Below are 27,660 nucleotides of genomic sequence, written 5' to 3'. Positions count from 1 at the left end.
TTCCTGCCATGTTTTGGTGGTCCACTGGCAGCTACTGACATGAGAAATCACAAGCCCTTGAGGAGAGACGATGGAAAATAAGGCTGGGAAAGTATTTTATTTTAACAGAATGAAGTCTTGCAAGCATTCTTGCCTCACATTTCAACAAAGCTCTAATGAAGGTAACAATAGCAGAGCAGACTGAGAAGATTTATGCCCCAATAAAGGAGATAAGCAATGCCCTGAGGGCTGGCATGGTGGTGCCCTGGAAGAGAGAATCCAGATGCAAGGCTAAGCAAATTTCATATAATTGCTTCCAGGTTTATATATATACCAGAAAGGGCATATTGTGGCTTTCGTGAGCAGTGAGCTCAGTGAGTGTTTTTGTAAACTTAAGCTTATTTTAGGAGCCAGAGGTAAGGACAGCACTGGAATAAAGCCAAAACAAATGTCAGCGACATGGGAGGAGGTGGGAGGAACGGAATGCTGCAAAAAGACACAGGCAGCTACCAGCCTAAACACCCACAGTGAAAAGAGAGCACCAAAGAAATGCCAAAGTAGTCCATCACAGCAACAGAAAAAGAATCCAATGTGGAATAATACAGTAGTTGGTCACTATTCTGAATCAGAAAAGGCAGAACTGACCACTAGCGAGCAAGAACTTTCAAAGGACACTGCAACCAACAAATGAAATCGCTTTAAGCCATAAGAAGTATACTAAAAGTATACACAAGGTCGAACGCTTACGCTCAACCTAGAAATGAGAGTTGAAGCCCTGTGCAGGGGTTTTGCTCCAAATAGGAATGAGGAAAGAACAAAAAATCAGTCTAATCACAACCGTTAATTGCCAGTCCCATAGAGTTGCCAGAACATTGAGGAAGCACTGGCGAATCCTACAAAGTGATTTGATAACTGTAATGAAAATGAATAACTTTACAAGGATAACATACTGACACAGCAAGCCACTTTGGACCAAATTAGTGAAAACTCGCTTAGGTGATAGTGAGACCTCGGAGGGACAGATTAAGGGTTTTTACATCTGTGGAAACTGTAAAGTCTTCAAGAAGAAAAAAAGTAGGAGGGAAAAATCAGGGCCCAAATTCAATCCAGTGTCTGGAGAGGTGTCCAACCTACTGGCTTCCAGAAGGTCTAAGAAAATATTTTTATCCTCAAAGTACTGGGGTGTATCTTCCCAGTCATCTCATTCATCTTGTTATTCCAAATATACAACAAAGGAAAGATATAATGTTCTAAGTAAGGGCAGTGTCTCATATGAATCAGAATGAGGCTGAATTAGTTGCACCTATGGCAGAGGGTGGCATGACTTTGGTCGAGTTTAAGTCAGATTCACTTTTGAGTCCGAAAGGACAATATGTTCTTCCTCCAATGTCAGCAGCATCAGTGCTAGTGTCAACATGCAGAGGACTAGATAAGATCTGGGTGCCAGGTTTAAAGTTGGGTGAGGGATAAGCCCTGGAGCCATAGCAGACCCTGCAGCAGGGCTAAGACGTACAGATTCATCGTACAGACTCATCAAGGACAAATCTGCCTACGGTAATCCAAAAGGAAGCTTACTTGGGTCCTTTGGTCCTAGAGGTGTGCAAGAAGGGTGCCAAAGATGTGCAATATGGCCTCCTTGGAGGACAACACCTGTTGCAGCATTGATAATTGGCCTGAGAATCCAGGTTGGAAAGGAATAAGGGATCAGCTCCACGGAAGGAGACCGGGACCGAGAGACTTCTTCAAACGAGACTGGCGGGAAGATGGCTAGTCATGCTTGGAAATCTTGTGTTTTTTCTTTAACTTACCCGACAATTTTAAGTGAGAAGAGGACATTTTCCAAGAACGGCTGTAGGAAGTTGGCTCTGTATGTGCTATTTCAAAGTAAGGAATAGCATGCACAGAGTCCAAGGGTTCTCCTTAGAGGTAAAATAGTGGTAAAAATAGATAATACTAATGCTCTATTTTGTGGTAGTGTGGTCGAGCAGTAGGCTTATCCAAGGAGTAGTGTTAAGCATTTGTTGTACATACACATAGACAATAAATGAGGTACACACACTCAGAGACAAATCCAGCCAATAGGTTTTGTTATAGAAAAATATCTTTTCTTAGTTTATTTTAAGAACCACAGGTTCAAATTTAACATGTAATATCTTATTTGAAAGGTATTGCAGGTAAGTACATTAGGAACTTTGAATCATTTCAATTGCATGTATACTTTTCAAGTTATTCACAAATAGCTACTTTAAAAGTGGACACAGTGCAATTTTCACAGTTCCTGGGGGAGGTAAGTTTTGGTTAGTTTTACCAGGTAAGTAAGACACTTACAGGGTTCAGTTCTTGGTCCAAGGTAGCCCACCGTTGGGGGTTCAGAGCAACCCCAAAGTCACCACACCAGCAGCTCAGGGCCGGTCAGGTGCAGAGTTCAAAGTGGTGCCCAAAACGCATAGGCTAGAATGGAGAGAAGGGGGTGCCCCGGTTCCGGTCTGCTTGCAGGTAAGTACCCACGTCTTCGGAGGGCAGACTAGGGGGGTTTTGTAGGGCACCGGGGAGGACACAAGCCCACACAGAAATTTCACCCTCAGCGGCGCGGGGGCGGCCGGGTGCAGTGATAGAACAAGCGTCGGGTTCGCAATGTTAGTCAATGAGAGATCAAGGGATCTCTTCAGCGCTGCAGGCAGGCAAGGGGGGGGTTCCTCGGGGAAACCTCCACTTGGGCAAGGGAGAGGGACTCCTGGGGGTCACTTCTGCAGTGAAAGTCCGGTCCTTCAGGTCCTGGGGGCTGCGGGTGCAGAGTCTTTTCCAGGCGTCGGGACTTAGGTTTCAAAGAGTCGCGGTCAGGGGAAGCCTCGGGATTCCCTCTGCAGGCGGCGCTGTGGGGGCTCAGGGGGGACAGGTTTTGGTACTCACAGTCGTAGAGTAGTCCGGGGGTCCTCCCTGAGGTGTTGGTTCTCCACCAGCCGAGTCGGGGTCGCCGGGTGCAGTGTTGCAAGTCTCACGCTTCTGGCGGGGAGATTGCAGGGTCTTTAAAGCTGCTCCTTGAAACAAAGTTGCAGTCTTTTTGGAGCAGGTCCGCTGTCCTCGGGAGTTTCTTGTCTTTTTCGAAGCAGGGCAGTCCTCAGAGGATTCAGAGGTCGCTGGTCCCTTGGAAGGCGTCGCTGGAGCAGAGTTCTTTGGAAGGCAGGAGACAGGCCGGTGAGTTTCTGGAGCCAAGGCAGTTGTCGTCTTCTGGTCTTCCTCTGCAGGGGTTTTCAGCTAGGCAGTCCTTCTTCTTGTAGTTTGCAGGAATCTAATTTTCTAGGGTTCAGGGTAGCCCTTAAATACTAAATTTAAGGGCGTGTTTAGGTCTGGGGGGTTAGTAGCCAATGGCTACTAGCCCTGAGGGTGGGTACACCCTCTTTGTGCCTCCTCCCAAGGGGAGGGGGTCACAATCCTAACCCTATTGGGGGAATCCTCCATCTGCAAGATGGAGGATTTCTAAAAGTTAGAGTCACCTCAGCTCAGGACACCTTAGGGGCTGTCCTGACTGGCCAGTGACTCCTCCTTGTTGCTTTCTTTGTTCCCTCCAGCCTTGCCGCCAAAAGTGGGGGCCGTGGCCGGAGGGGGCGGGCAACTCCACTAAGCTGGAGTGCCCTGCTGGGCTGTGACAAAGGGGTGAGCCTTTGAGGCTCACCGCCAGGTGTTACAGCTCCTGCCTGGGGGAGGTGTTAGCATCTCCACCCAGTGCAGGCTTTGTTACTGGCCTCAGAGTGACAAAGGCACTCTCCCCATGGGGCCAGCAACATGTCTCTAGTGTGGCAGGCTGCTGGAACTAGTCAGCCTACACAGACAGTCGGTTAAGTTTCAGGGGGCACCTCTAAGGTGCCCTCTGGGGTGTATTTTGCAATAAAATGTACACTGGCATCAGTGTGCATTTATTGTGCTGAGAAGTTTGATACCAAACTTCCCAGTTTTCAGTGTAGCCATTATGGTGCTGTGGAGTTCGTGTTTGACAGACTCCCAGACCATATACTCTTATGGCTACCCTGCACTTACAATGTCTAAGGTTTTGTTTAGACACTGTAGGGGTACCATGCTCATGCACTGGTACCCTCACCTATGGTATAGTGCACCCTGCCTTAGGGCTGTAAGGCCTGCTAGAGGGGTGTCTTACCTATACTGCATAGGCAGTGAGAGGCTGGCATGGCACCCTGAGGGGAGTGCCATGTCGACTTACTCGTTTTGTTCTCACTAGCACATACAAGCTGGCAAGCAGTGTGTCTGTGCTGAGTGAGAGGTCTCCAGGGTGGCATAAGACATGCTGTAGCCCTTAGAGACCTTCCTTGGCATCAGGGCCCTTGGTACTAGAAGTACCAGTTACAAGGGACTGATCTGGATGCCAGGGTCTGCCAATTGTGCATACAAAAGTACAGGTTAGGGAAAGAACACTGGTGCTGGGGCCTGGTTAGCAGGCCTCAGCACACTTTCAATTGTAAACATAGCATCAGCAAAGGCAAAAAGTCAGGGGGCAACCATGCCAAGGAGGCATTTCCTTACACAGGCCTTGAGAGAAGATTCACATCCTTGACTTCGACTGAGACCTGCCCTTACACACCTTCCAATGATGTTCAGTGACTTAAAGGTTTGGCTGTGAGGCCGTGGATCATCTCTGGCACAGTCCTCCTAAGACTTGGAGTTGAACGGCAAACTCAGACACCAGTGACAAACCTGCTATGGGCCTGTCACAGACTTCTGTTTTTGGCAGTCTCTTAAATCCTGAAGTCTTCGGAGGAGACGTATCCCTGAGAAAAACTGGATGAAAAATCCTGTCAAACAACAGGAAAGTTGAACAAGCTCTGGATTCTCATCCACAGGTGTAGAAAGAAAGGATCTGACGTCAACACACAGGGACAGCAGATATAAGTGTCATTACCCAGGCGCCAGACTGGATCTGGAAAACTTAAACTCAGTGCTTCTGTGTGCCATTAGGTGGCACTGTTCAATTTTTACACCGACAGTGTTCCACTCCGGAAATGACAAGCAGAGCCACATATAAATGCCACCCATGCGTGCTGACATGTTTCCTTCATGAACTCTTCCACCCCTCTCAGGAGTGGAGGTCATGGGTGAATTGGATGAACCAATGTGCAGATTCCTAGACTGTGATCTTTTTAGATGGGACAGACAAAACCACCCAATGGGAAGGTAGGAGAGTAGTGGACACTCTGCGGTTACATAGAGTATCCACCAGAGAGAGTGTTACTGCAGGCAAATAACTTGTTCTAATGATGGATACTTTTAAGAGCATATTCCTCACTTTGTGAATAGATACCAAAGCAGCAACTCCTAGGTGATGGGTTTGCGGAATGGCTCAGACTAAAGTCATGTAAGCCTGAGTGTATAAAATATCCATGTCCACGGACCTCACTGTTGAGGCAGAAGTGCTTTTAAATGTGTGCACCGATGCCCACATAGCTAAATAACAGATATGCAAGACAAGCGCTATGTATGCCAAGGCAGTGGTGGCAGACTTGGCTCTGGTGGAGTGAGCTGAAGGTCTTCTAGAGGCTGCTTCTTATCCAATCTTTGCAGATCTTAATGCCGGAGACTATCCATTGAGAGATGGTCCATTTCTGCACTGCCTTGTCCTTCTCTATCCCAGAGCACCCCATAAAGAGTTGACCATACATCTGATGTTCTTTGGTAGGATCAAAGGGAAAACTGAGTGCTCCCTTGGGATCCAAACGATGGAGTCTCTCTTTCTCTTTCGAGGAATGAGGCAGAACGAAACAAAGTCGATAGGGTGATGTTTTGTCCAACATGACAAGTTTTTCCACCTTCAATAGGAGTCCTTATGGCCAGTTTGTCCAGAAAAAAGGTGGTTAGGAAACCAGACCTAAGGGGCCTCATGTTCAGCAACCCGGCATGTGGATACTATTGCAACCAGAAGACTGTTTTTAAAGTGAGCAAGCAAACTGCGAACTGTGTAATGGTTTAAGTATACTAAACCTTAGAAATATGAGGACTGGAGTTAAGTCCCACTGTGGCATCACAAAGGGCTTAGATGGAAAAATATGCTGTACATCTTTTATGAATCCCATCACAAAGGGTGATTTGAACAAGACAATTGATCCAGCTAATGTAAGAATGAAAGGTCTGACGGGTAAACCTTAACTGTGGTCAGAGAAAGACCTTGTTGGGCTAAAAACAAAGCAAACAATAACAAATCTGACAGTTGTGCCTGCTGGCAATGGGTCAAATGGCGAGTACTATCCCAAGTCAAGATTTCGCTGAAAGGTACTTCATTGCCAAAATGATATCAACAACCTCGGGAGAAGGAGAACAGGGGATTAACTTTTGCTGTTAACTGAGGTGCAAGTTACGCTGTCTTTGTTGCAGGACCGTGCCCTACTACTGTGACAGGTCTTCCCTCTATGGCAGCCTGATCAGAGAATGGATGCTCAAGCCCAGAAGCTCCTTATACTCTTCCTGGTCCAATCCAGAGCCACTAGAATAACTTGGGCCCTATCATTCCTCATCTTCAGACCTCAAGACAGGAGCGGTAGCAGCGGGAAGGCATAGAGGAGCCCCCTGCTCCACTCTAGACAGAACAAGTCTCAGAGAGAGCCTTCTTGAGAACTCTAGTTTGCGAAAGTGTTGATACTGCCTACTCAGCAGTGGAGAAGAGGTTCAGCAGGGGCTCTCCCGATTGTCGGAAGATGCCCTGTACCCCCTTCCAGGTGTTACTGCTATTCATGCTCTGCTAGGCATTACTATCGGAGTTTGTTGACCCTGACATTTAAAAATCACACCAGGAGGTGGAACACCATGGAAATCCCCTGAGGACGCTGCCACTTCCAGAGGCATAGAGCCTCCTCACACAAGACCCAGGAACCCACTCTGCCCTACCTTCCCCGTTGCAGTACCACATTCTGCTGGTTTTGGCAGTGAGAACCTGCACCAGCTGTCCCTTGACAGGGGCAGAAAATCCATGAACACCGAGTGAATCACCCAAAACTCCATCAACCTGAAGTGGAAGGGGGTCTCGGCTGGAGAGCAGAGACCTCTGATCTCTAACTCGTGCAGAAAACCTCCCCAAACCAGGGGGAGTGTACATCAGTCACCACTGACAACTCTGGGTTTGCTAGGGAGAGGGTTCTGCCGCTGGTCCAACTGCAGGTGAAAATCAACCAATGCAGATCTTTTGCAGTCTCCTCCGACACCTGAATGAGATCTAACAGGTTTTCCTTGGTGCTAGCTCCCTGAAACTTCTTACTCCACTGCAAAGCTCACTAGTGCCACCAGTTGGGGAGCAGGAGGCAGGAGACTTGTAGGTCAAGAGGCCTCACAGCCTTCCTCACCGAGATCCAGAACAGAGGCCTAATCATCTGGATCATAGCCCAAATGTCCTGGACTTGTTGGTATGGAGGAAAGGCTCACAAGTACACTGTATTCAGGATGGCTCTGATGAAGGGGAACCTCTGTGAAGGAGTAAGGTGTGTCTTCAAAAGGTTGAGAGAGTACTACAATGACGTGAAGAGGTTCACCGTCATCTGGAGGTGGTCTGGGACTAACTAAGGGGAAGCAATGTTCAACAGTCAGTTGGTAGAGGTAGGGGGAAACTGGTAGCCTGAACCTCCAAAGATAGCAGCTACCACAGCCATAACCTTTGTTAACACCAAAGGAACACTTGTGAAGCCAAAAGGGAGCATGACGAATTGAAAGTGCTTGCAGCCCACATGAAACCACAAATAGAGTGTGTGGTCCTGCTGGTCTAACACCACCATTCAGTCTGCAAGATCCAGGGCAGAGAAAACCTGTGCCAAGGTAACTATTTTGACTTGTCTTAGTGCAGGAAGGTGTTAAGAGACTGAAGACTTGTGATAGCATTGCCACCTTTTGTTCTGCATAGTGAAGAAGGGGGAACTGCATCTAGTCCCTTCATCCAAGGCCGTTAGCCTGTCTAGGACTCCTTTGGACAAAAGGGCCTGCACTTCATGGCTTAAGACTGCCCTATTGACCTTCAAGGAGTGGTCTGATATAGGTTGCAAGTGTAGTGGGTTGAGGAGGAACGATCTGCACGACTCATTTGTCAGAAGTAATGTGTTGTCATGCCTACAGGAAGTGGCTGACCCTGCCTCCTACTGGATGGCTTTTCGCCGATATGAGTGCACTAAAAGACTTGCTGTTTGTGGGCAGAGGTGCTGAAGTCTGAAACGAGAACTGCCTCTAGTGGTCAGGTTGGTGTCTGTTAACACCACAGTCCCAAGCTCCAAAGGGCTATGACATTTTTTGTGCAGGTAGTGGAACCTGACGTTGTTGGTACGCCAATCCCCTGTCATATTCCTGAACACAGTGACGCTGCAGGGGGGAATTGCCTGACTGGAGCTGAAAGGCCCAGAGTGTGCTGTGGCTTGGCTCTCACTCTAGGGCCAAATCCGCCTTCTGACTAAACAGGTGGCAGTCGAAAGGCATGTCCGTCAAGGACATCTTGATGTCTCTGGATAAGCCTGTGGACCTCTTCCAGGCGTGGTGTTGAAGCACCATGCTTTAGCCCTACTCAGACAATCAGTCAGTCCAGGCCCTACTAGATGACAAATGTTGGCAAATCCTCTAGGGTGGTTTCGGCGAAGCATGTATGATTTCTGGGACCACAGGTAAGATCTCACCCACCATGTCCCATAGTGTGAGGGAATAGCGACTTAGTAGATAGATTGTGTTAACCGACCCCAAGGCAAGGTTAGCTGATAAAATATGCCTGTCAAATGTAGCTACCCGTTTTGAGTATGTCAGGCAGAATGGTTCGAAAAGATGCATCTACCACCAGATATTTCAAGGGTTAGATGGTGTGTCGAGATGTTGAGAAGTCTGGATCACCTGTGCAGGTCTATTGCTGCAGGTGACCTGTCAACTGACTGGGTGGCCAGAAAAATGGTTTAGCCTCAGTGCCCAGCAGTGTGTCAGTGAGGGCTTCATTGAAGGGTATAAGAGGATCAGTCGGCGCCTGGCTAGGCTGTAGGATCTCAGTACATTTGTCTTTACCTCCATAGTGGGAAGGTGAAAGTCACAGACCTTAGCAGCCCTCCTGATCACGGTACAAAAAAGGTGCTTTCCGCTGTTGCTGGACCTGGCTTGGAGGGGAGGAGACCAACCCAGTATTGCGTGAGGTGCCCTGCCCACTGGCATCCTCTAGGTCCATGTACCTGTTTACATCATAAGGTGAATCAAACTTCCTCATCCCTACCACATTTTTCTCCATTAGTCTGGATCTGGTCAGAGTTCAAGTCAAAAAGCTTCTTTAATGTCTGAGTGGCAGTGGAATCCTGTCTGTCAGAACAAGATCTGGATGTGGCCTCGATCAAAACAATGCCGGCTCAGACCTGGACACTACGACGGGTTGCAAGTTTTCCTCCAGCAGAAGTGGCACTGGTGCCAGCATCAATGCTTGAGGGACCGGCGTTGATTTCAGCACCAGTCTGGATGCTGGTATGAAACCTTAAGCAGATTTAAGGGGTCCAAGTGGTACCAAGAGGTAACCCGCTGGCAGTAACCCAACAGGGGGTCCCTGTTGATTCTTGGGACCTGAAGGCATGTCAGAGGAAGACAGAAACATGCCAAAGATTTGCAGCAGGGCCTCTCAAGAGGCCTCAACCTGCTTTAACATCGGTGATGGACCTGGGAACTCGGGTGCATCAGGACCAAGGATGGAACTGGCTTCTTAGTGAAACAAGAGTGAGACCTGGAGGCATGGTGGTGCCTTTGTGCCTTCTCTGGCGAACAAGAAGGGCAGAATCCCATTTGGACTTCTTATGTTTTTCTCTGACTTACCCTAAGACCTCAACTGCAAGGAAGATCTGCCTCAGGGACATGTCCTCACTTTCAACTTCCCCCTGGACAGGAACCGAAGGGAGGAATTCCGGTATTCCTCCTCAGAGAGCTTTGCCTCACATTCTTGGATGGCTTTAGGCTTTATATGGGCGCAGGCGTCGGAGGCCTTAGAGTTGTGCGACGAACCTAAGCACCAGAGGCACACCTTGTGAGAATCTGTTGAAAGCATCCTGTTGCAGCAGTCCCTACAAGGATTAAACCCTACTGTTTTAGGAACGGGGCATACCTAGCACACTGAGGAATTTTAGGAAGAAAATCTGTTCAGAGTGAAGAAGAAAGCAGCGGTGCTCTGGATCCACGTCTGAAGGTGCCAACGTTAGGGCTGACGGGTGACAATTATACGTGGCTCAATTTGTCGCTTCTGGAGCAGAATGGCGTCAACGAGGAGTTGCATGGCACTATCTAATGCCACACACTGTCACTGCTTTTCAGTTTTCTAGATCCAGTGTGGCACCTACGGAAATTCACAAGGTGATTTATCTGCAGTTACAAGTAACCACCAGAAACTAACAGTTGTGTGATGTCAATAAATTAGTCTGTACATTAAGTGGTGAATGCATTAAATCTATGGTTACATGGTAAACGCAAAAGCCACAGAATCAAATACATCCTCTGGCACTCAGCACTGCCTGTTGTTTTATTAATGCTTTATTAATGAAAAGCAAACCTAAATATTGTAATTCGAATGAGTGCTCACTGTTATCTACATTGGAAAGAAAACAGCGTTTTTAAGATAGTCACAGCAAAATAAGCATGCAATACAAAAAATACATAACGGGTAACGTGTAATATGGTCCTATATTGCCACCTCGGGGTTCTAGTTACATTTGCAAACTACTCGGACTTGGCCTCGTGGTTTATGAACACAGAACACCCCAAGGGACCATATTATGGGTACCCATTATGTCAACACATACATATACACAAACACTATATATATAAGTTTGTGTGTGCGTATAATTACACAGGGAATTAAACAAGGGTAGAATACGAAATTTAAATGGACCCTAATCATAAATCGCTTCACGACATATAAAATAAAACTGATCACACTTACGTGCAGCCTTGCGAAAAAAGTCAAAGAATTACTCTTCACTACTTACCTGAAGGAGAGTCCGACTGCTCGTCAGACACCTTAAGAGGCGTCAACACTACCCGGGGAACAGTTTTGTTTACCATCATGGAGACCCCATTTCTTCTTTTCTGCTGTTGCCTCAAAGCCTACAGGAAAAACATATAAAGAGCAATCAAAAACATATCCCACCAATTAAAGGCCTGACCTTTACCTTTTAGAAAACGCTACTCCTAAAGTGGGCACTCTTTCACAACCAAGAGCTCACATTAACTATGCCAGACAGATGTTTTTTTTCATTGTGACATTACCAAAATGCACCCGTGGCTAAAAAAAAATCCATACTGTATATATTAGGAGATTTTCACGCCCAAAATGAACTATCTTGGTAGCACTATGTTAGAACACATGAGGTCGGAGATGCAAGGTTTGAAGCCATTGTGAGCGCTGGAATGAAAAAATATATGTCTGCGCATTTCCAGCAGGTGTACCGTCGCCAGCATGATGCTCAGTCAATCACGCTAACACAATGCCATCAGTATGTACAGCATGTGAGGACTCCAGTATTGATGCACTCACTGAGCCGTGGGCAGAGCCGCACAGAACCACTGAACACGGCAGGAATCATTTATTTCTGTGAAGGGAATCAGTCCTTTCTCGGCTCTAACCATTAGCCTTCCGAGCACGAGCGCGGCGCTGTTCTAGCAAAACCAAATAAAGCGATACACGGATAAATCTCCCCAAACAGGAAGCCGTTGTGTTTTGTAAATTAATAAACTACAGAACTGAGAACACATGAGCCCACACGACATTTTTCAAATGCGGACTGCTCAGCGGGTCATTTTCTCCCCAAAGTAGAACCACCTCTGTTATCTACTAAAATGAAAATTAAACTTGGTTTTAAGGCACTTACAGTGCATTGCCTCTTTAATGGCCCAAACATTCCCACATAAGATTCCGCTGCACAAGAGATTACTTTAAATTTGGGCATAAACATGTTTTACATTTATTTATTTATAAACAACCCGAGGTAAATTTCTCCTTCATTAAAACTGGCATAACTTATGACCATAAACCGTGACCACAAAGAGCACCATTTAAGAAGGCCATTTCCTACTTAAGGTAATTTACTCTCGCACAGTTGGTCTTGGATCTCCCATGCTTAACGTCTCTGAGGTACATGTTTGCACGTTTTCATTAAAAATGAGATGTTTATGACAAGGGTGACCCACTGCTTTCACAGACCTCCTCAACAGATGCCAATATCTAAGATTTTCTCAGCAGCCCATAACACAATAGGTAGAAGCCCTTTGTTACGTAGGCCTCCCATCCGGAACCTAGAGTGCCAGGCAACCTCAAAAGCTGCCCCTTCTCGCTTTCAGAGGCCTCAATAGCCTGCTGTTTTCCCTAAACCTCTAACAGAAGCATCTTTTGTGGCAGTTATTTTTAAGACGCCTGGAGACAAATTGATGGAAGGAAATGCTACCCTCACGGGTGAGTAGCTGCGCTTCACAAATACTGATTGATTGAATGAAAGTGACTCTTCTTATATTCCATCTTCTGTGGCCCCCCCCACAATATGCTATTTCCGAGCACCCTCTTCACTACTTTGGGTTGTGACCATTCCGACTGACTAGATTTAGGACTACCCATGTGAGAAGTCCGTACCCAATCGCCTACCTGAAAACTTTGAGATGCATTCATTAACTTGTCATTGTGCCTGTTCACTCTTTGAACCAGTACCACTCTCGTCCTATCTTTGTTCATCCATAAAGGTGTCACTTCAATACCCGCATGCCTGTTCTTCAATAAACATGTTGCTGAATGTGGTGCGTTGGGATAACACCACAATATATCTTTGACTGGCTCCTTAGACTTTGCTCCACTCTCAACACTCAGTTGTACACATTCTTTTATAACACGGTTGAACCTCTCAACAAGGCCATTTTCTCTCAGATGATATACTGCTGTTCTGTGGTGAGAAACTCCCATCCCACCCTTCTCAGGAACTTTTGAAAATCATTAGCAGTGAATTGTGGTCCGTTGTCGGTAACTATACACTCGGGGTAACCCTCTCTCCTGAACACTTCCTCGCAAACACCTATTATGCTGTATGCTGTAATTTCACTAACAAAAGCCACTTCAGGCCATTTAGAGTAATAGTCTATTAAAACTATATCATATTTCCCTTCTATGCCTTTACCACTGAATGGCCTACATATATCCATGGCTAATTTCTGCCATGGTTTCTTTGGCAATTCCGTGTTTGATATAGGAGACTCTTCTGACTTGTGGGATTTGTCACTACACATGCACGTTTCACAATGATGCACAAACCTTTGAATCTCTTTATCCATGCCCAGCCACCAAAAATGAATGTGAGCCCTTCTTTTCATGCTTGACATGCCACAGTAGCCTTTGTGTAGCAATTCCCACAATCTAGACTGTAAACCAGTGGGCAACAGCAGCCTTTCACTTCTCAATATGCCATCTACTTTAGACAATTCCGACCATATCATCCTATAGTCCCCATATTCCCTCCTTACATTTTCTGCATGGCTAGAACTGCAGGACAAACATGTGCTAAGTTGTTTCAAAACATTATCCTGCTCAATAGCCTTGTTTCCACTCTTCTTCCTTTATCGCTCCTACCCAAAATTCAGACACAGTGGCAACCAACCATTCCTCATCCTTGTCCACATCCCCATTTTTTTCCTTGTCTTGCAACGGTAATCTAGATAGACAATCTGCATTCTTGTTTTTATTAAATGGAACATATTTAACTGCAAATTATGCCCTTGGCAATTCTTGGGGTAGCTATTTCTGCCACTTTTGTGGTGAATATTTCGATCAAAGGTTTTTGGTCGGTGCACAACTCAAAAACAGTTCCCCAAATATATGTTCTAAAATGGTTTCCTCCCCACCAACATGCCAACGCCTCTCTTTCAAATACAGAATATGTAGCTTCAACAACCTTTTAATGTTTGTGAAGCGAAAGCTATCACTTGCTCTTGTCCATTTTTCTTTTGCATCAAAATAGCACCCAAAACATATGCACTAGTTACTACTACTATTAATGTTTCATCCTTAGGATTAAAAGGTTTTGAGACCACAGCCTGTACAACTTCTTTCTTGACTCCATCAAATGCTAATTAGCTTTCAGGTGTTCACTCAAATTTCACTCCCCTTTTCATTAATTCCCTTAAAACATGTACCTTGACAGTGAAATTTTATACAAACTTTGAATAGTACTCAGATAGACCAAGTAACAATCGAAGTTGCTCTTCATCCATTGGTGGAGGTGCACGTTCAATTGCTTCCGTAAGTTTATGCTTGGGTTTTACTCCCTCTCTTGATAATGTATGTCCAAGATAATCCACCTGCGGTACCCCAAACTTGCATTTCTCCTCACTGACAGTCAACCCTGCCTTTTCTAGCTTAGCTAGTACATTATTCACTGTGGAAGTATGCCGTCTAGCATCAACACCCCATACTAGCACATGTGGGACACCCTTCAAAATGCTACTCATGACTCTTTGGAACACAGCGGCATCCTTGACACTAAAAATCATTTAATTTATGTGTGGCAGAGGATGTTGGTCGATCCACATGCATTGATTGAGGTCTCCCAAATCCACAAACATCCACAACCTGCCTTTAGTTTTCCGCACCAATACTACGGGTCTTAATCAGTTCAAGGATTCTATGAGTTCTATTGTACCAGATGCACATAAGCGATCCAACTCTTTGAGTTTGGTTCTTAAGACTAAGGGAACATTCCTCACTTTGTGAACTTTAGGTACTCTGTCAGATTTTAGAACTTTATATTTAAAATTTTCTAGACAACCCATTTTATCAACTAATAACTTTAGAAATTTAATTTGCCAGGTTGCTTTCTGTGTTTCCTCAGTAAGTAAAACCTGCTCAGGATGATGGGGATCAAGTATGACACCCAATGCTTTTCGATCTCTACACCCTAATAAAGCTCTGCCGTTTTGCACTACACACACCTTCCCATCCACACATCTATCCTTGTATGCTAATTTACCTTTAAAATACCCCAAAAAAGGTAACTTCACTCCACAATAACCTTCACGCTAAATATCAGGCAAACATAAATCACAGTTACCCAACATTTACCAGTTTTTCTTGTCAGTTATGGTATATGGAGAACAAGAATCAGCCCATACATTAACCTCCTTCTCACTGATTTTTATAGTACACTTTGTAGGGCGATACCCTTCTTTAAATCTGCCCTAGTCAGTCTTCATACACCGCCAACACTCCCACATTGCTGATTTCCTCATCATTAGAGCATTCATCATGGCATCTGTTGACTACATTTACCACACTTTGGCCCTCATTATGACCTTGGCGGGCGGCTTCAGCCGCCTGCCAAGATCTGACCGCCGGGTGTCTGCACTCCAGCCGCAGTTATCATGAGATCCCCGCTGGGCGGAAACCTGGTTTCCGCCCACCAGCCCAGCGGGGATCTCGCCCGCAACACAGGAGCCGGCTCCAAATGGAGCCGGCGGTGTTGCGGCGGTGTGACGGGTGCAGTTGCACCCATCACGCTTTTCACTGTCTGCTTTGCAGACAGTGAAAAGCTGCATGGGGCCCTGTCAGGGGGCCCTGCGACTCCCCGTACCGCCAGCCTTTTCCTGGCGGTTCAAACTGCCAGGAAAAGGCTGGCGGTCGGGGACTCGTAATCCCCTGGGAGCGCTGCCCATGCAAATTATCACCGCCGGGGCAAATGTGGCGGAAAACCGCCGGCGCCGGCAGTGCGACCGCTGAGCTTCCGCCGCGGTCGAAATACCCTGGATTGCACCGCCAGCCTGTTGGCGGTGCAATCGCCACACAGCCCTGGCGGTCTTTGACCGCCAGGGTTGTAATGACCCCCTTTGTTTCCCTTGAGATTGTCAGATTTGCAGACATGAGAGAAATGTCCAATTTTCTTACATTTGAAACATTTCGCCCTAAATGCTGGACATGTCTCTGTGTCTGTATTATGTCTTGTACTACCACATCTGTAACATGTTCTTTTATCACTTGAACCAGCTGTTTTGTTATTCTCCGTAAAATTATTTTTCCCTTTTTTGCAACACATTTAACTTATGTTCACATTTCCCATTATCCTGTTTCTCATTAAGTTCTTTAATGTATCTTGTTGTGTTTTCTATTTTTCGTGCTATGTTTATTGTTTTCTGTACAGAGGGATCCTTCAATTCTAATTTTGGTATTGCTAGTCCTATTTATTAATTGATCTTTTATAATTTCTTAATACAAGTCTTTAAACTTGCATGTAGAAGCCAATGTTCTTAACACTGATACATATTGCTCCACGCTCTCACCTGGTAACTGAGATCTTGAAAAAAAACTTGTGCCTCTCCACTAAAATACAGTTTTTTTCAAAATTATCATCTAAGACTTTCATAGCATTTTCATATTCATCAGCTACACTTTCCTCTGACACAGACACATCACCATCCTGGTTAGATATGGCTGCACATACCATGAGCAATGTTTTTAACACCTTTCTTCCTTCAATACCCAAATTGTGTTTGAGACTGGCTAACTTATGGATGCAACATACACCTCCCCCCATGGCTTCTAGATAGGTCTCAAAAGATTAAGTCGATCGTATTTACTTACTAGCATCCAGACGTCCGTCAGTTTACTTCCTGGTTTGCCGTGTTCCTAAGCAACAGCCAATAAGAACTGATTGGCTGTGATGGCGCCATCAGCCAATCACAGTGCTTCTATAACAGTGTGCGTGTGACGTCTGCTTCCTCTTAGCGACTTTAGTCACACACACCTCGACCTCCTGAATAAATGGATTCACACACGTATCACACCACTTGGTATTGAGGAGAGTTGGCCGTCATTGACATGATTCCTTAATTATGCCTATATTCTCAAACAACGCTGTTCACTGTCAGCGCGTGATGTTCCTTTTCACATGCCCGTTGTGGTGTGTGGGCTCAAGCGCTGCACGCGCTTAGTTTTCAAATGAACAAGGTCGCAGCTCGAGGTTTCACGTGCAGCACACGTTTCGTTTAGTAACGTACACTGTCTCGGTTCGCAGCTTCACGCGCAACCCTCGCAGTAGCTCAATACTTTTGTTAGGTATTAGGTTAACCAGAACTCAGTCACACGTGTACCATGAATCTTGAACTCACCACTATTACTGGGCCTCCTTAAACTTCGGACTAATTTTCAACGAGAATATTTTGAAACGTAAAGCGGGAACTAAGGGTTATCCACCAAATTAAAACTGATGATCCAGTCCAACTCAACAGCGTCCTCAGCATCCCATCCTTGTCGCCACTTTTAAGACATCTGGATACAAATTGATGGAAGGAAAATGATTTAATAAGATTCGCAGTAACAACCCCTGAACACGTCCTCTCTGCACAGCAACTGCCTGCTTCTCTGCTGGAGCTACACTCTAGAATCCTCTTCAGAAGCATCCAGTTGCCTAGATACAACAGTTACCTTTTTGGCATCATGACATCAGGGCTTTAGTCGCCTTTGACCATGCCAGTACTAACGAGGTGCATTAATATTTATGACTACAAAATGTACATTTAGAAAATATTAGACTGTCAATTTCACGTTGCTGTTACTTTTTAGTCTAGTTTTAAGGTTAAAAGCATTCTTCCGACTTTTCAATTGCGTCTGAAAGAGCTCTTCTGCTTGTTTTTTAAATTCACATAAACAGCTAGGCTTATAAAATAATGTACTATACTTTATGGCAAAGAAGTCAAAGAATATTAATCCAGAGGCCGTGCACACGATACACACTGCTCTCTCTTTAATGCTAAGTAAGTCAACTCAAACTGCTACACATCTTCGAACATCCTCTAATCGCCGTTAACACTATCATATCTGTCAAAAAAGAAACTCTATTTCCTTGGTTAGAAACAATAGAACAAATCAGACACACAAGGTCTAAGTTAAGCGGTAAAAGGCCGTGCCATTGATCGTGAAAAATGGAAATCAGCCTCGCAACTGCAAAATCCTCAGTCTCATACATGGCAGGAGGCTGCAAAATGTTCTCCTTACTCAAACAAACATTCGCAAAGCATATAGGCCTCGCCTAAATAAGAGCTACTGGCTTTGGAAACATGTTTTGCCACTTTGTACACCAGTGTGGCTGCTGTCCAGCATGGCTAAAAGTTAATGGCATGGAGTGTCAGAGAGGAGTGGGAGAGAAGAGTGGGGTGGAATAGGGAGTAGAGGATTGAGGTAGGGGGGTTTTGAATTGGGGTAGAGTGAGGAGGCTGGGGTAGAGTGGGATGGACTGGACTGGGGTGAGTTGGTGTTGACTGGACTGGAGTGGGGTGGACTGAAACGGGGTGAGATGGATTGGATTGGGGTGGACTTGAGTGGAGTGAAATGGATAGGTGGTTTGGACTGGAGTGATAGGGTTGGGGTGGATTGGCATTGGGTGCATTGGATTCAGGTTTGATGGACTCGATTGTGGTCAGGCTGACTGGAGTGGGGTGGGGCAGATTAGATTGGACTGGAGTGGATTGGACTGGAGTGGAGTGGAGGGGTAAACTGGACTGGAGTGGGATAGATTAAGGTGGTTTGGAGTGGGGTGGATTGGATGGGAGTAGGGTAGATTAATGTGGACTGAAATGGACAGGAGGGGGTCCATTAAAGTGGACTGTAGTATACTGGGAAGGGGCCAGTAGCAGTGAACTTGATTGGAGTGGGGTGGATTGGAATGGGTGGATTGGAGTATGGTGGGTTGTATTGGAGAAGGGTGGGTTTGATCAGAGTGGGGAGGGAGTGTAGTGGGGTGAGTAAGATTGGAGTGGGTTGGAGTTGACTGGCGTGGATTGAGGTGAATTGGATTGGACTGGGTTTGGTGTACTAATTTGGGGTGGGGTAGACTGGACTGGGCTGCACTGGGGTGGATTGGACTGGTGTGGGGTGTACTGGATTCTACTGGGGTAGATTGTGGAGAATTGGGATGGAGTGGAGTAGATTTGAGTGTGGCGAACTGGAGTTGGGCAAATTGTTTAGTATGTGAGTAAATTGTTTGGGATTGGAGTAGGGCAGATTGATTTTGGATTAGAGTGGGGCAGATTGCAGTGGGGTGGTTTGGAGTGGGGCAGATTGTTTTGTATTGGAGTGGGGCAGATTAGAACAGGGCAGATTGTATTACGGTGGATTGGGGTGGAAAGGAGTGGGGTGGACTGGATGGGAGTGGACTTGATGGGAGTGGGGTGAAATGGGATGAAGTGGGTTGGACTGGATTGGGGTGAGATGGATTGTAGTGGGGCGTATTGTTTGGATTAAAGTCGGACAAATTGTTTTGGATTAGAGTGAAGCAGCTTGGAGTAAATTGGACTCGAGTGTGGCAGATTGTTCTGAATTGGAGTGGGCAGATTTTTATTGAAAAGGGGAAGATTGGAGTGGGGCAGATTGTTTTGGATTGCAGCGGGGCAGACGGTTTTGGATTGCAGCGGGGCAGACGGTTTTGGATTGCAGCGGGGCAGACGGTTTTGGATTGCAGCGGGGCAGACGGTTTTGGATTGCAGCGGGGCAGACGGTTTTGGATTGCAGCGGGGCAGACGGTTTTGGATTGCAGCGGGGCAGACGGTTTTGGATTGCAGCGGGGCAGACGGTTTTGGATTGCAGCGGGGCAGACGGTTTTGGATTGCAGCGGGGCAGACGGTTTTGGATTGCAGCGGGGCAGACGGTTTTGGATTGCAGCGGGGCAGACGGTTTTGGATTGCAGCGGGGCAGACGGTTTTGGATTGCAGCGGGGCAGACGGTTTTGGATTGCAGCGGGGCAGACGGTTTTGGATTGCAGCGGGGCAGACGGTTTTGGATTGCAGCGGGGCAGACGGTTTTGGATTGCAGCGGGGCAGACGGTTTTGGATTGCAGCGGGGCAGACGGTTTTGGATTGCAGCGGGGCAGACGGTTTTGGATTGCAGCGGGGCAGACAGTTTTGGATTGCAGCGGGGCAGACAGTTTTGGATTGCAGCGGGGCAGACAGTTTTGGATTGCAGCGGGGCAGACAGTTTTGGATTGCAGCGGGGCAGACAGTTTTGGATTGCAGCGGGGCAGACAGTTTTGGATTGCAGCGGGGCAGACAGTTTTGGATTGCAGCGGGGCAGACAGTTTTGGATTGCAGCGGGGCAGACAGTTTTGGATTGGAGAATTGGATTGGGGCAGATTAGAATGAGGTGGGTTAGCAGTATTGGAGAGGAGTGGTTTGGAGTGGATTGGATTGGGTGGAATAGACTGGATTGGGATGGGGTGGATTACAGAGGGGTGGGTTGGAGTGGGGTGAACCCACCAGTCCAGTTAAACCATTTCAGAAATTACGAATAATAAACAACGCTGCTTTGCAATCTTTAGAAAAAGATAATCATCAACTTTTGAGAACACCGCACACAAGCAAAAAGAAAAGAAACAGGTGCAACGTGGGAAAATATGACTTGGCAAAATACAAGAAAGTTTGCTATAAAAAATAAAACTTTGCAATTTTGTTTGTCATGCTGAGCACGTTTTTCACTGTCACAGGTTTTCTGTTCGCAGGTATTCCTTTTCAAATCTTCTTTTTCTTTCAGCATATTTCTTATATCGTTTCTAAGATGGACCAGATTCTCGTTAGCTAACTCCTGAATAGTCTTTAAATGTTGTACCAAATCCTTAACTGCAGGAACAGAAATCTCTTTAGTGTTGACTGTGCTTTTTGGATGCTACCGTGATTTAAGAAAAATGGGGTGTAGCCTGTGGAAGTGTTCTTGGCATTGTTATGCACAAACTCGGCTCCCCAAAGGAGATCTGGCCAGTCCCCCTCTGGATCTAAAAGGAATAGCGTCAAGTACTGTTCTAGCTCCTGATTAACCCTCGCAGGTTGCTCATCTGTCTTTGGGTGATAACTAAAGGAGTATCTAGTCTCTATATTTAAACCTAGGCTAAAAGCTCTTCAAAAATAGGACAGGAGTTGGGAGCCCCTCTCTGAGATTATGATTTTACGTACCCCATGGGCTCAGACTATATGGACACTGAATAACTGAGCCAACTTCTTTGCCCTTGGTACGTGCTTTAATGCAACAAAACGGGCCATCTTTTAAAATGCATCTACCATGACCAAGAAAGTGTCTAGAGGTTAAGTCAACAATTAGATCCATGGTAAAGGTATGCCAAGGATGAGGGGGAACTGGTAATGGTTGTAAAAGCCCATGCAGAGCTTGTCTAGTTGATTTTCCCTGTGCACAAATGCCACAGCTGGCCACATATTGCTTTATATCTTCTCTCGTGCCTGGCCACCAAAACTGTCTTAGTCAACACTTGAGAAAACTGAAGTCCTTTGTGACCTGCCAGAGGATTATCATGGCAATCATACAGTGCCTTTTTTCTTAACTCTGGAGTGGGCAGATACAACTCTCCACATGGTATGGCAATTGGCATAAAATTTCTTGTGAAGGATTCTCATCCACCCAATTCCGCATCTCTTTTAAGGTAAGTACCTTTTTAGTTTCTTCGTCCAAGGGCTCTCTAAACACTGTTCCCACTATCTTTGATTCTGGAATGATTTAAAAAAAAAAAATGTAATCTTCGATAAGCACCTTCTATCCTTCAGTGTTTATTCTCGAAAAGGCATCTGCTTTCCCATTTTTGCTTTCAGGATGGTAAGTGATTACAAAGTTGTAATCCGCAAAATAGAGAGACCATTAAAGTTGTCGAAGAGTAAGAGTTCTCGCAGACTTTAGAAATTGTACATTCTTGTGGGTCAGTAAACACTGTTATTATGTGGTTAGCTCCAAACAGGTAGTGTCTCCATTCTTTGAATTCATCTGAAGGCTAACAATTCCTTTTCAGTGATTGTATAATTTACTTTGGCTGGTAACAGCTTGCGCGATCTATAAGCCACTGGATGCAGCTGACCTGTCACTTTGTTTCTCTGTGATAAAATTCCCCCAATTGCCAGATCGGAAGCATCTGTCTCCAGATAAAACAGTTCTGAAGGGTCCGCATGCAGCAGGAAAGGGGCAGAAACAAAACTGAAATAATTCCTTAGTTTCTGCTGACCAGATGAATGGAACTCTTTTTCTCAACAATCACGAGAGTAGAAAAACCTTTTGGGAAAATTCTTTAATGAACCTTCTGTAGAAGTTGGCAAACCCAATGAAACTTTGAATTTCCTTCAATGATGTTGGGATGGCCAGTCGATTACTGCTTTGATCTTTTGTTCATCCATGGTTATATCCTCTGGGGAAAGAATAAACCCCAAGAAATATACCTTTCGAATATCGGAGGCACATTTCTCTAGCTTCACATACAGATAGTTTTCTTAAACATTGTAACATGCCCCTCACATGCTCATGATGCTCTTGCTCTGAGGCTGAGTAAATCAAAATATCATCTTTGTAATCAATGGAGTATTTATCTATGAATTTACTCAATACATCATTGCTAAAGTGCTGAAAGGCAGCTGGAGCGTTGCACAAACCATATGGCATGACTTGATACTCAAAAAGACCATACCTAGTTCTAAAAGCAGTTTTCCATTCACTTCTTTCACTCTTACGAATAGGGTGATAAGCTCCTCTCAATTCTGTATACACCTTAGCCCCTTTTACGTGGTCAAGAAGGAATAAAATTAGCGGTAACGGATATCTGTTTTTAATGGTTTTCTGATTCAAGGCTCTGTAGTCAATACAGTTTCTCAAATCTCCTTCCTTTTTGGGTTCAAAGAATAGGGGAGAAGATACAAGAGACTGTGACGGACGAATAAACCCACTCTTTAAGTACTTTTGAATATACTCCTTCAGATGTTAATTTTCCTTTCCTTTGAAGGCATAGATTCTGCTGGAAGGAAGATTAGCCTTTGGCTCCAATTCAATTTTGCAGTCGTATGGTCGATGGGGAGGTAATTTCTCTGCCTCTACTTCACTGAATACATTTTCGAAATCTTGATACTCCTCAAGAATTTCTCCTTTGCATATTGTACAAATAGCTAAACCAGCTTCACATAAACCAAGGGCTGGACTAGATCCTCTGGATGGAGAAACTTCACTGAAACAATTTCTTGTGCTATCGTCTGAATTTATTTCTACAGATCTCTCTTCCCAATTTATGGTGGTATTGTGCTTAGTAAGCCATGGGAGTCCCAAAATAATTTAGAACTGAGGAGCGTCTATCAACCTGAATCACAAGATTTCTCAATGCCTTTCTTTAGAAATGAGCTCCACCCATTCAGTATGACTTACTATTGGACCAGAGGTAAGGTTTGTTCCATCTACTGCTCTTATAGCTTAACTCTTGCCTTTCATTCTCCTCTTTTCTTTCATTTCCTTAGAAAGAGGTTGCCAGACTGTACCTATCTGCATCGGTTCCACTAAGAACCACTGGCTGAAGTTCTTAAGCTTTTTGTCTCCATTCGATCAAATCTAGGAACACTTGGACAAAAATCTTTCTTCTTCTCTCCTCTTTGGTTGCCTATAGTCTATTCCCTGAACTAAATCTATTAATGCTGAAATCTCTGTGGATCAATTCAGAATCTGGCATAAAACGTCCTTGAGCTCGTCTTTTACAACTCTATAAATTAAGGCTGTCCTCTTGCCAATCGGTCATGACTATCAGATATTGAACTGGGCTCGGTAAGTCACCAGCTCCTTATTACCCTGCCGCAATGCCAACAATTTGTTATCAGTGCCTTTGGAGACTCTTCTTATATCGAAAATCCTCGGGAACTCCTTTTTGAATTCTTCAAAATGATAAAGAATGGGTGCGTCCTTAGACACTAGTGGCATGGACGAGGCAGCGGCATCTCCACAGAGATAAGATAACATAAAGGCCACTCGGAATTGTGCATCAGGGAAAAACGCGGGACAGCACAAGAGATGCAGTGAACACTGGGTTAGGTAAATCTGAGCCTTTAGGGGGTCTCCATTAAAACGTTCTGGGGAAGCCAATGGAATGACTTGGGACAAGTAATGATCTACCGGAGTTGCATTTCTAGGATTTAGCGTGGGTGTGGAACTCTGACCGTCTAGTGAAGGGCTTGTAGCACTAAATCCTGAAAAGTACCCACCCAACTTAGTAGTTAATTCTGTGGTTTATTTTCTGGACTCCGCTAAATCTTGCTTCAAACTTTTATTCTCCTCTCTAACTGTTATTCATTCTTTTTGTATAATTTCTAGAATTCCTCTCAGATTTTTAAAATCTAATCCTTCAGCCATTCTGCTCGGGTGAATAATTTATCTTGGGCACTTCACTCTGTCACGAGCGGTATCTATTGCAAATCTTCACACGATCTTCATGACACCTTGAACCCAATGCCTCTCCAGAGTTCTCAGTCCCCAGTTGTATTCTTATCTGGAGACTAAAAAAAACTCTTAGAGGGGAAAGGGGTTGGGGATGGAAGAAGAGACTGCCTCGTCCTCTACTCTGCGCTCATCTATCATTTTGCCTGTTGTTTTTGAGGACTCAGTGGTTATGTTACTGATGCTGTAAGATAAAGCAAAACATTAAGACTCTCTCTCACTAGGTCCTCACTAGGTCCTACCTTCTCTATTCCTTTTAACTAGGATTAATCTTTTCTTTTATATAACTTTTTCATCTTCTTCAGCACACTGAATTTGATTGAAAACGAGTATTGTAGGAGAAAACCTGTTCTTCAGAACTTTCACGACAGAAAATGAATGTTCATGAAATACCTGCTCTTCCTGCTCTGTACTATTTCTCAGGGTTAAACAAATGCTCTAGGAATAACTGTTCTTCACCATTTTTAATATGACAGAAAACAAATGTTCTTGAAAATACTGTTCTTCCTGCTCTTTACTATTTTCTCATGACTAAAACACGTGTTCTAGGAGGTAAAGGTTTCTATGGCTTAAAAATGGAGCTCTTAAGAATTCATTCTCTCTCGCTCAGAATACTTGTGTGACTGCAACAATTGACTCAGGGATACATATGCACGAATTCTCCAGAAAGGCTTCTGTCTCTCAAAATCTCCTCAGTGAAGTGCGACGCTTTAGAGGCTGCGCACACACTTCACATCACTCAGCTGTCCACAAGAGCTCCTCCAGCTGCAACACTTGAGCGGCAACCTTGAATCTCAGCGGCTGCCATTTTGAGAGCCCTCCTCTTCCAGGAAACTCTCTATAACGAAGTGTGCAGATTGTGCCGGTGTTGCCAACTTCGAAGAACCCCCCCCCCCCCAAAACCTGGAGAGGGGGAGCCGGAGAAACAGAGGGCCTCTGTTTCCTGCCGGAATCTGTCTTCTAATTGGTAGGCGCAGCACTCATACTCCTCGACCTCTCAGAAGCTTTCGATATTGTCTTCCACAGCACTCTGGGCACAAGGCTCCACGACATAGGAATCTGCGGAAGAACACTGGAATGGATCCACCCCTTCCTCTTCGGGAGGACACAGAGGGTCAGACTCCCGCCCTACACCTCCAGACCCACAGGAGTCAACTGTGGAGCCCCCCAAGGATCCTCACTGAGTCCCACACTGTTCAACGTATACATGGCCCCTCTTGCTGCCATCATCAGAAGCCACGGTATGAACATCGCGTCATATGCCGATGACACACAACTCATAATTTCCCTCACCGAAGACCCGGACACAGCCAAAAGGAACTTTCACGCGGGAATGGAAGCCATCGCCACGTGGATGAGAGGAAGCTGCCTCAAGCTCAACTCCAACAAGACGGAGTTCATCATCTTCGGAAACGCCACCTCAGCTTGGGACGATTCATGGTGGCCCACATCCCTCAGCGCCCCCCCTGCGCTGACCGAGCACGCTCGCAATTTAGGAATCATCCTCGACTCCTCCCTATCCATGACCTGCCAGGTAAACTCTGTCACCTCCTCCTGCTGGCACACATTCAGCAAACTCTGGAAAATCTTCAGATGCATCCCAGCAGAACATCGCAGGACAGTCACCCACGCCTTAGTCACGAGCAAGCTCGACTACGGCAAAGCCCTCTACGCCAGCACCTCAACTAGGAACATCAAAAAACTTCAACTCATTCAACTCATTTCAGAACGCCGCTGCCAGACTCATTCTGGACCTCCCTCGTGGAGAACACATCTCCCAACACTTGAGGACGCTCCACTGGCTACCAGTCGAGAAGCAAATCACCTTCAAGCTTCTCCCCCACACGTAAAAGGCCATAAAGAATGCAGAACCAGCCTACCTGAACCAGCCCTTCTCCTTCCACACCCCGATAGATCCCTCCGCTCCGCCCAGATGGCCCTGGCCACCATCGATCGCATCTACAAAACCACCTACAATGCAGCAAAGAGCTGGAACAACCTCCACCTGCGCCTCAGACAAAGCCAATCGCTCACCATCTTCATGAAGAACCTCAAGACGTGGCTCTTCGGATGAGGCCCCTCCCACCTCAGCGCCTTGAGACCCTTGCGGGTGAGTAGCCGCACTTTACAAATACTGATTGATTGATTGGGCGATAAATACCATGTTCAAAGTGTTGCCACATGCGCTTTGATTCATCAATCCATCTGAAAAGAGATCTGAATCTCCTGTCAACTTCCCCAGTGTGTTCTGAGCCAAACCGCCAGCGTCAAGAACACCCTTGACATTGTTGGCTGGAAGCCAGGATCTTGCAACCTCTCTTGGAATCCCATCCCTGTGAGATGACTTTCAGCAACCTTGAACACTGGAACCTGGTCATTTAGCCAGTGCCGTGGTGCGTCTCTCACCTTGACTATGATCATCATTTTCTCACTGACGCTCAACAGTCCAGCTACTTCAGCCGATTACGCAGACTTCAGGTTAGCCAGCTGGGCGCAGCTTGTTTTCTAATTTTTTCTTTCTTCAGACACACTTTTACAGTTTGAATTCAATTTAGAAAATTTTAGCAGAAGAAGAAAGGACAAGTTGAGTGAGTTTTGTTAAGTGACACAATGTAAAAAAAATAAATAAAAAAATAAATAAAAAAGTTAATAGGATTGTCATCAGTGAAGAAAATAAGAATCCACGCTTAGGATTTTAGCGCAGGGGTCAGTATTCAAATAACCCCCCCAAAGGACTTGGATTTTCTATCAGCAATTCTTTTTTTATATTTTCTCAAGGGCTCACATCTAAACAACTTTGTAAATGAACCTTCTTTTTTAAAAAGAGCAATTTTCAATACAAGTCTAATTTTACCTCATGGAGAGTAGAAGGGCAAACTCTGTGGTGGTCTCCTCAAGTGGGCCTAATAATTGTGGAGTTAGGCCACAAATAACTAAAGGGCAGGGGCAAGAAAAGAATGCTTAAGCTAACTGTAAAACATTAATCTATGGCTACCCAATGAGTACCTCCTCTGGCAGAAAGAGTGCACATTACCAACAGAACTAGAAGGGTCCTGCTTAAAAGGATCAAACCACACCTGGCATTTATTTCCACTGGAGCTCCAGGTACACAAGAGCCTTTTGAGCTCTCTCTCTCTCACACTCTCCGAACCCCTGTGGGTACAGATCAGTCTTCTCTTTTGACACAAAGGATTAACCTCAGGAAGAAGTGTTAGAAGATATTCGCTGCCACAGGAGTTCTGGGAATTCAGGTGAGTCGCCCTTGGTGTGAGAAGCATGCAGGCAGGCAGACATTCTCCTAGGCTTTCTAGACAGATTATCAGGTATGTCAGTAGAAAGTGCAGAGTTAAGGTGATCTCCCCTCACCTCTTTGAGACTGGATATTAAGGAGACACCAACCCAGTTTACACAGCTCTCGCAGAATACTCAGTGGAGCACTCACTTCC

General features: G+C 45.5%; 1 protein-coding gene across 1 annotated transcript in view; it reads right to left on the bottom strand.

Annotated features, from left to right (window-relative positions):
* Positions 1-27,660, bottom strand: part of ASXL3 (ASXL transcriptional regulator 3) — a 285,614-nt gene that overhangs the window by 74,897 nt on the left and 183,057 nt on the right. The window contains exon 7 of the mRNA XM_069220097.1: positions 10,950-11,067. Within this exon, the coding sequence (XP_069076198.1) occupies positions 10,950-11,067 (118 nt within the window). The remainder of the gene's footprint in view (positions 1-10,949; positions 11,068-27,660) is intronic.

This window comes from Pleurodeles waltl, chromosome 2_2, assembly GCF_031143425.1.
Source record: "Pleurodeles waltl isolate 20211129_DDA chromosome 2_2, aPleWal1.hap1.20221129, whole genome shotgun sequence".
Lineage (NCBI taxonomy): Eukaryota > Metazoa > Chordata > Amphibia > Caudata > Salamandridae > Pleurodeles > Pleurodeles waltl.
The sequence above is the reverse complement of the archived record's forward strand: the minus strand, read 5'-3'. Positions and strand labels throughout refer to the sequence as shown.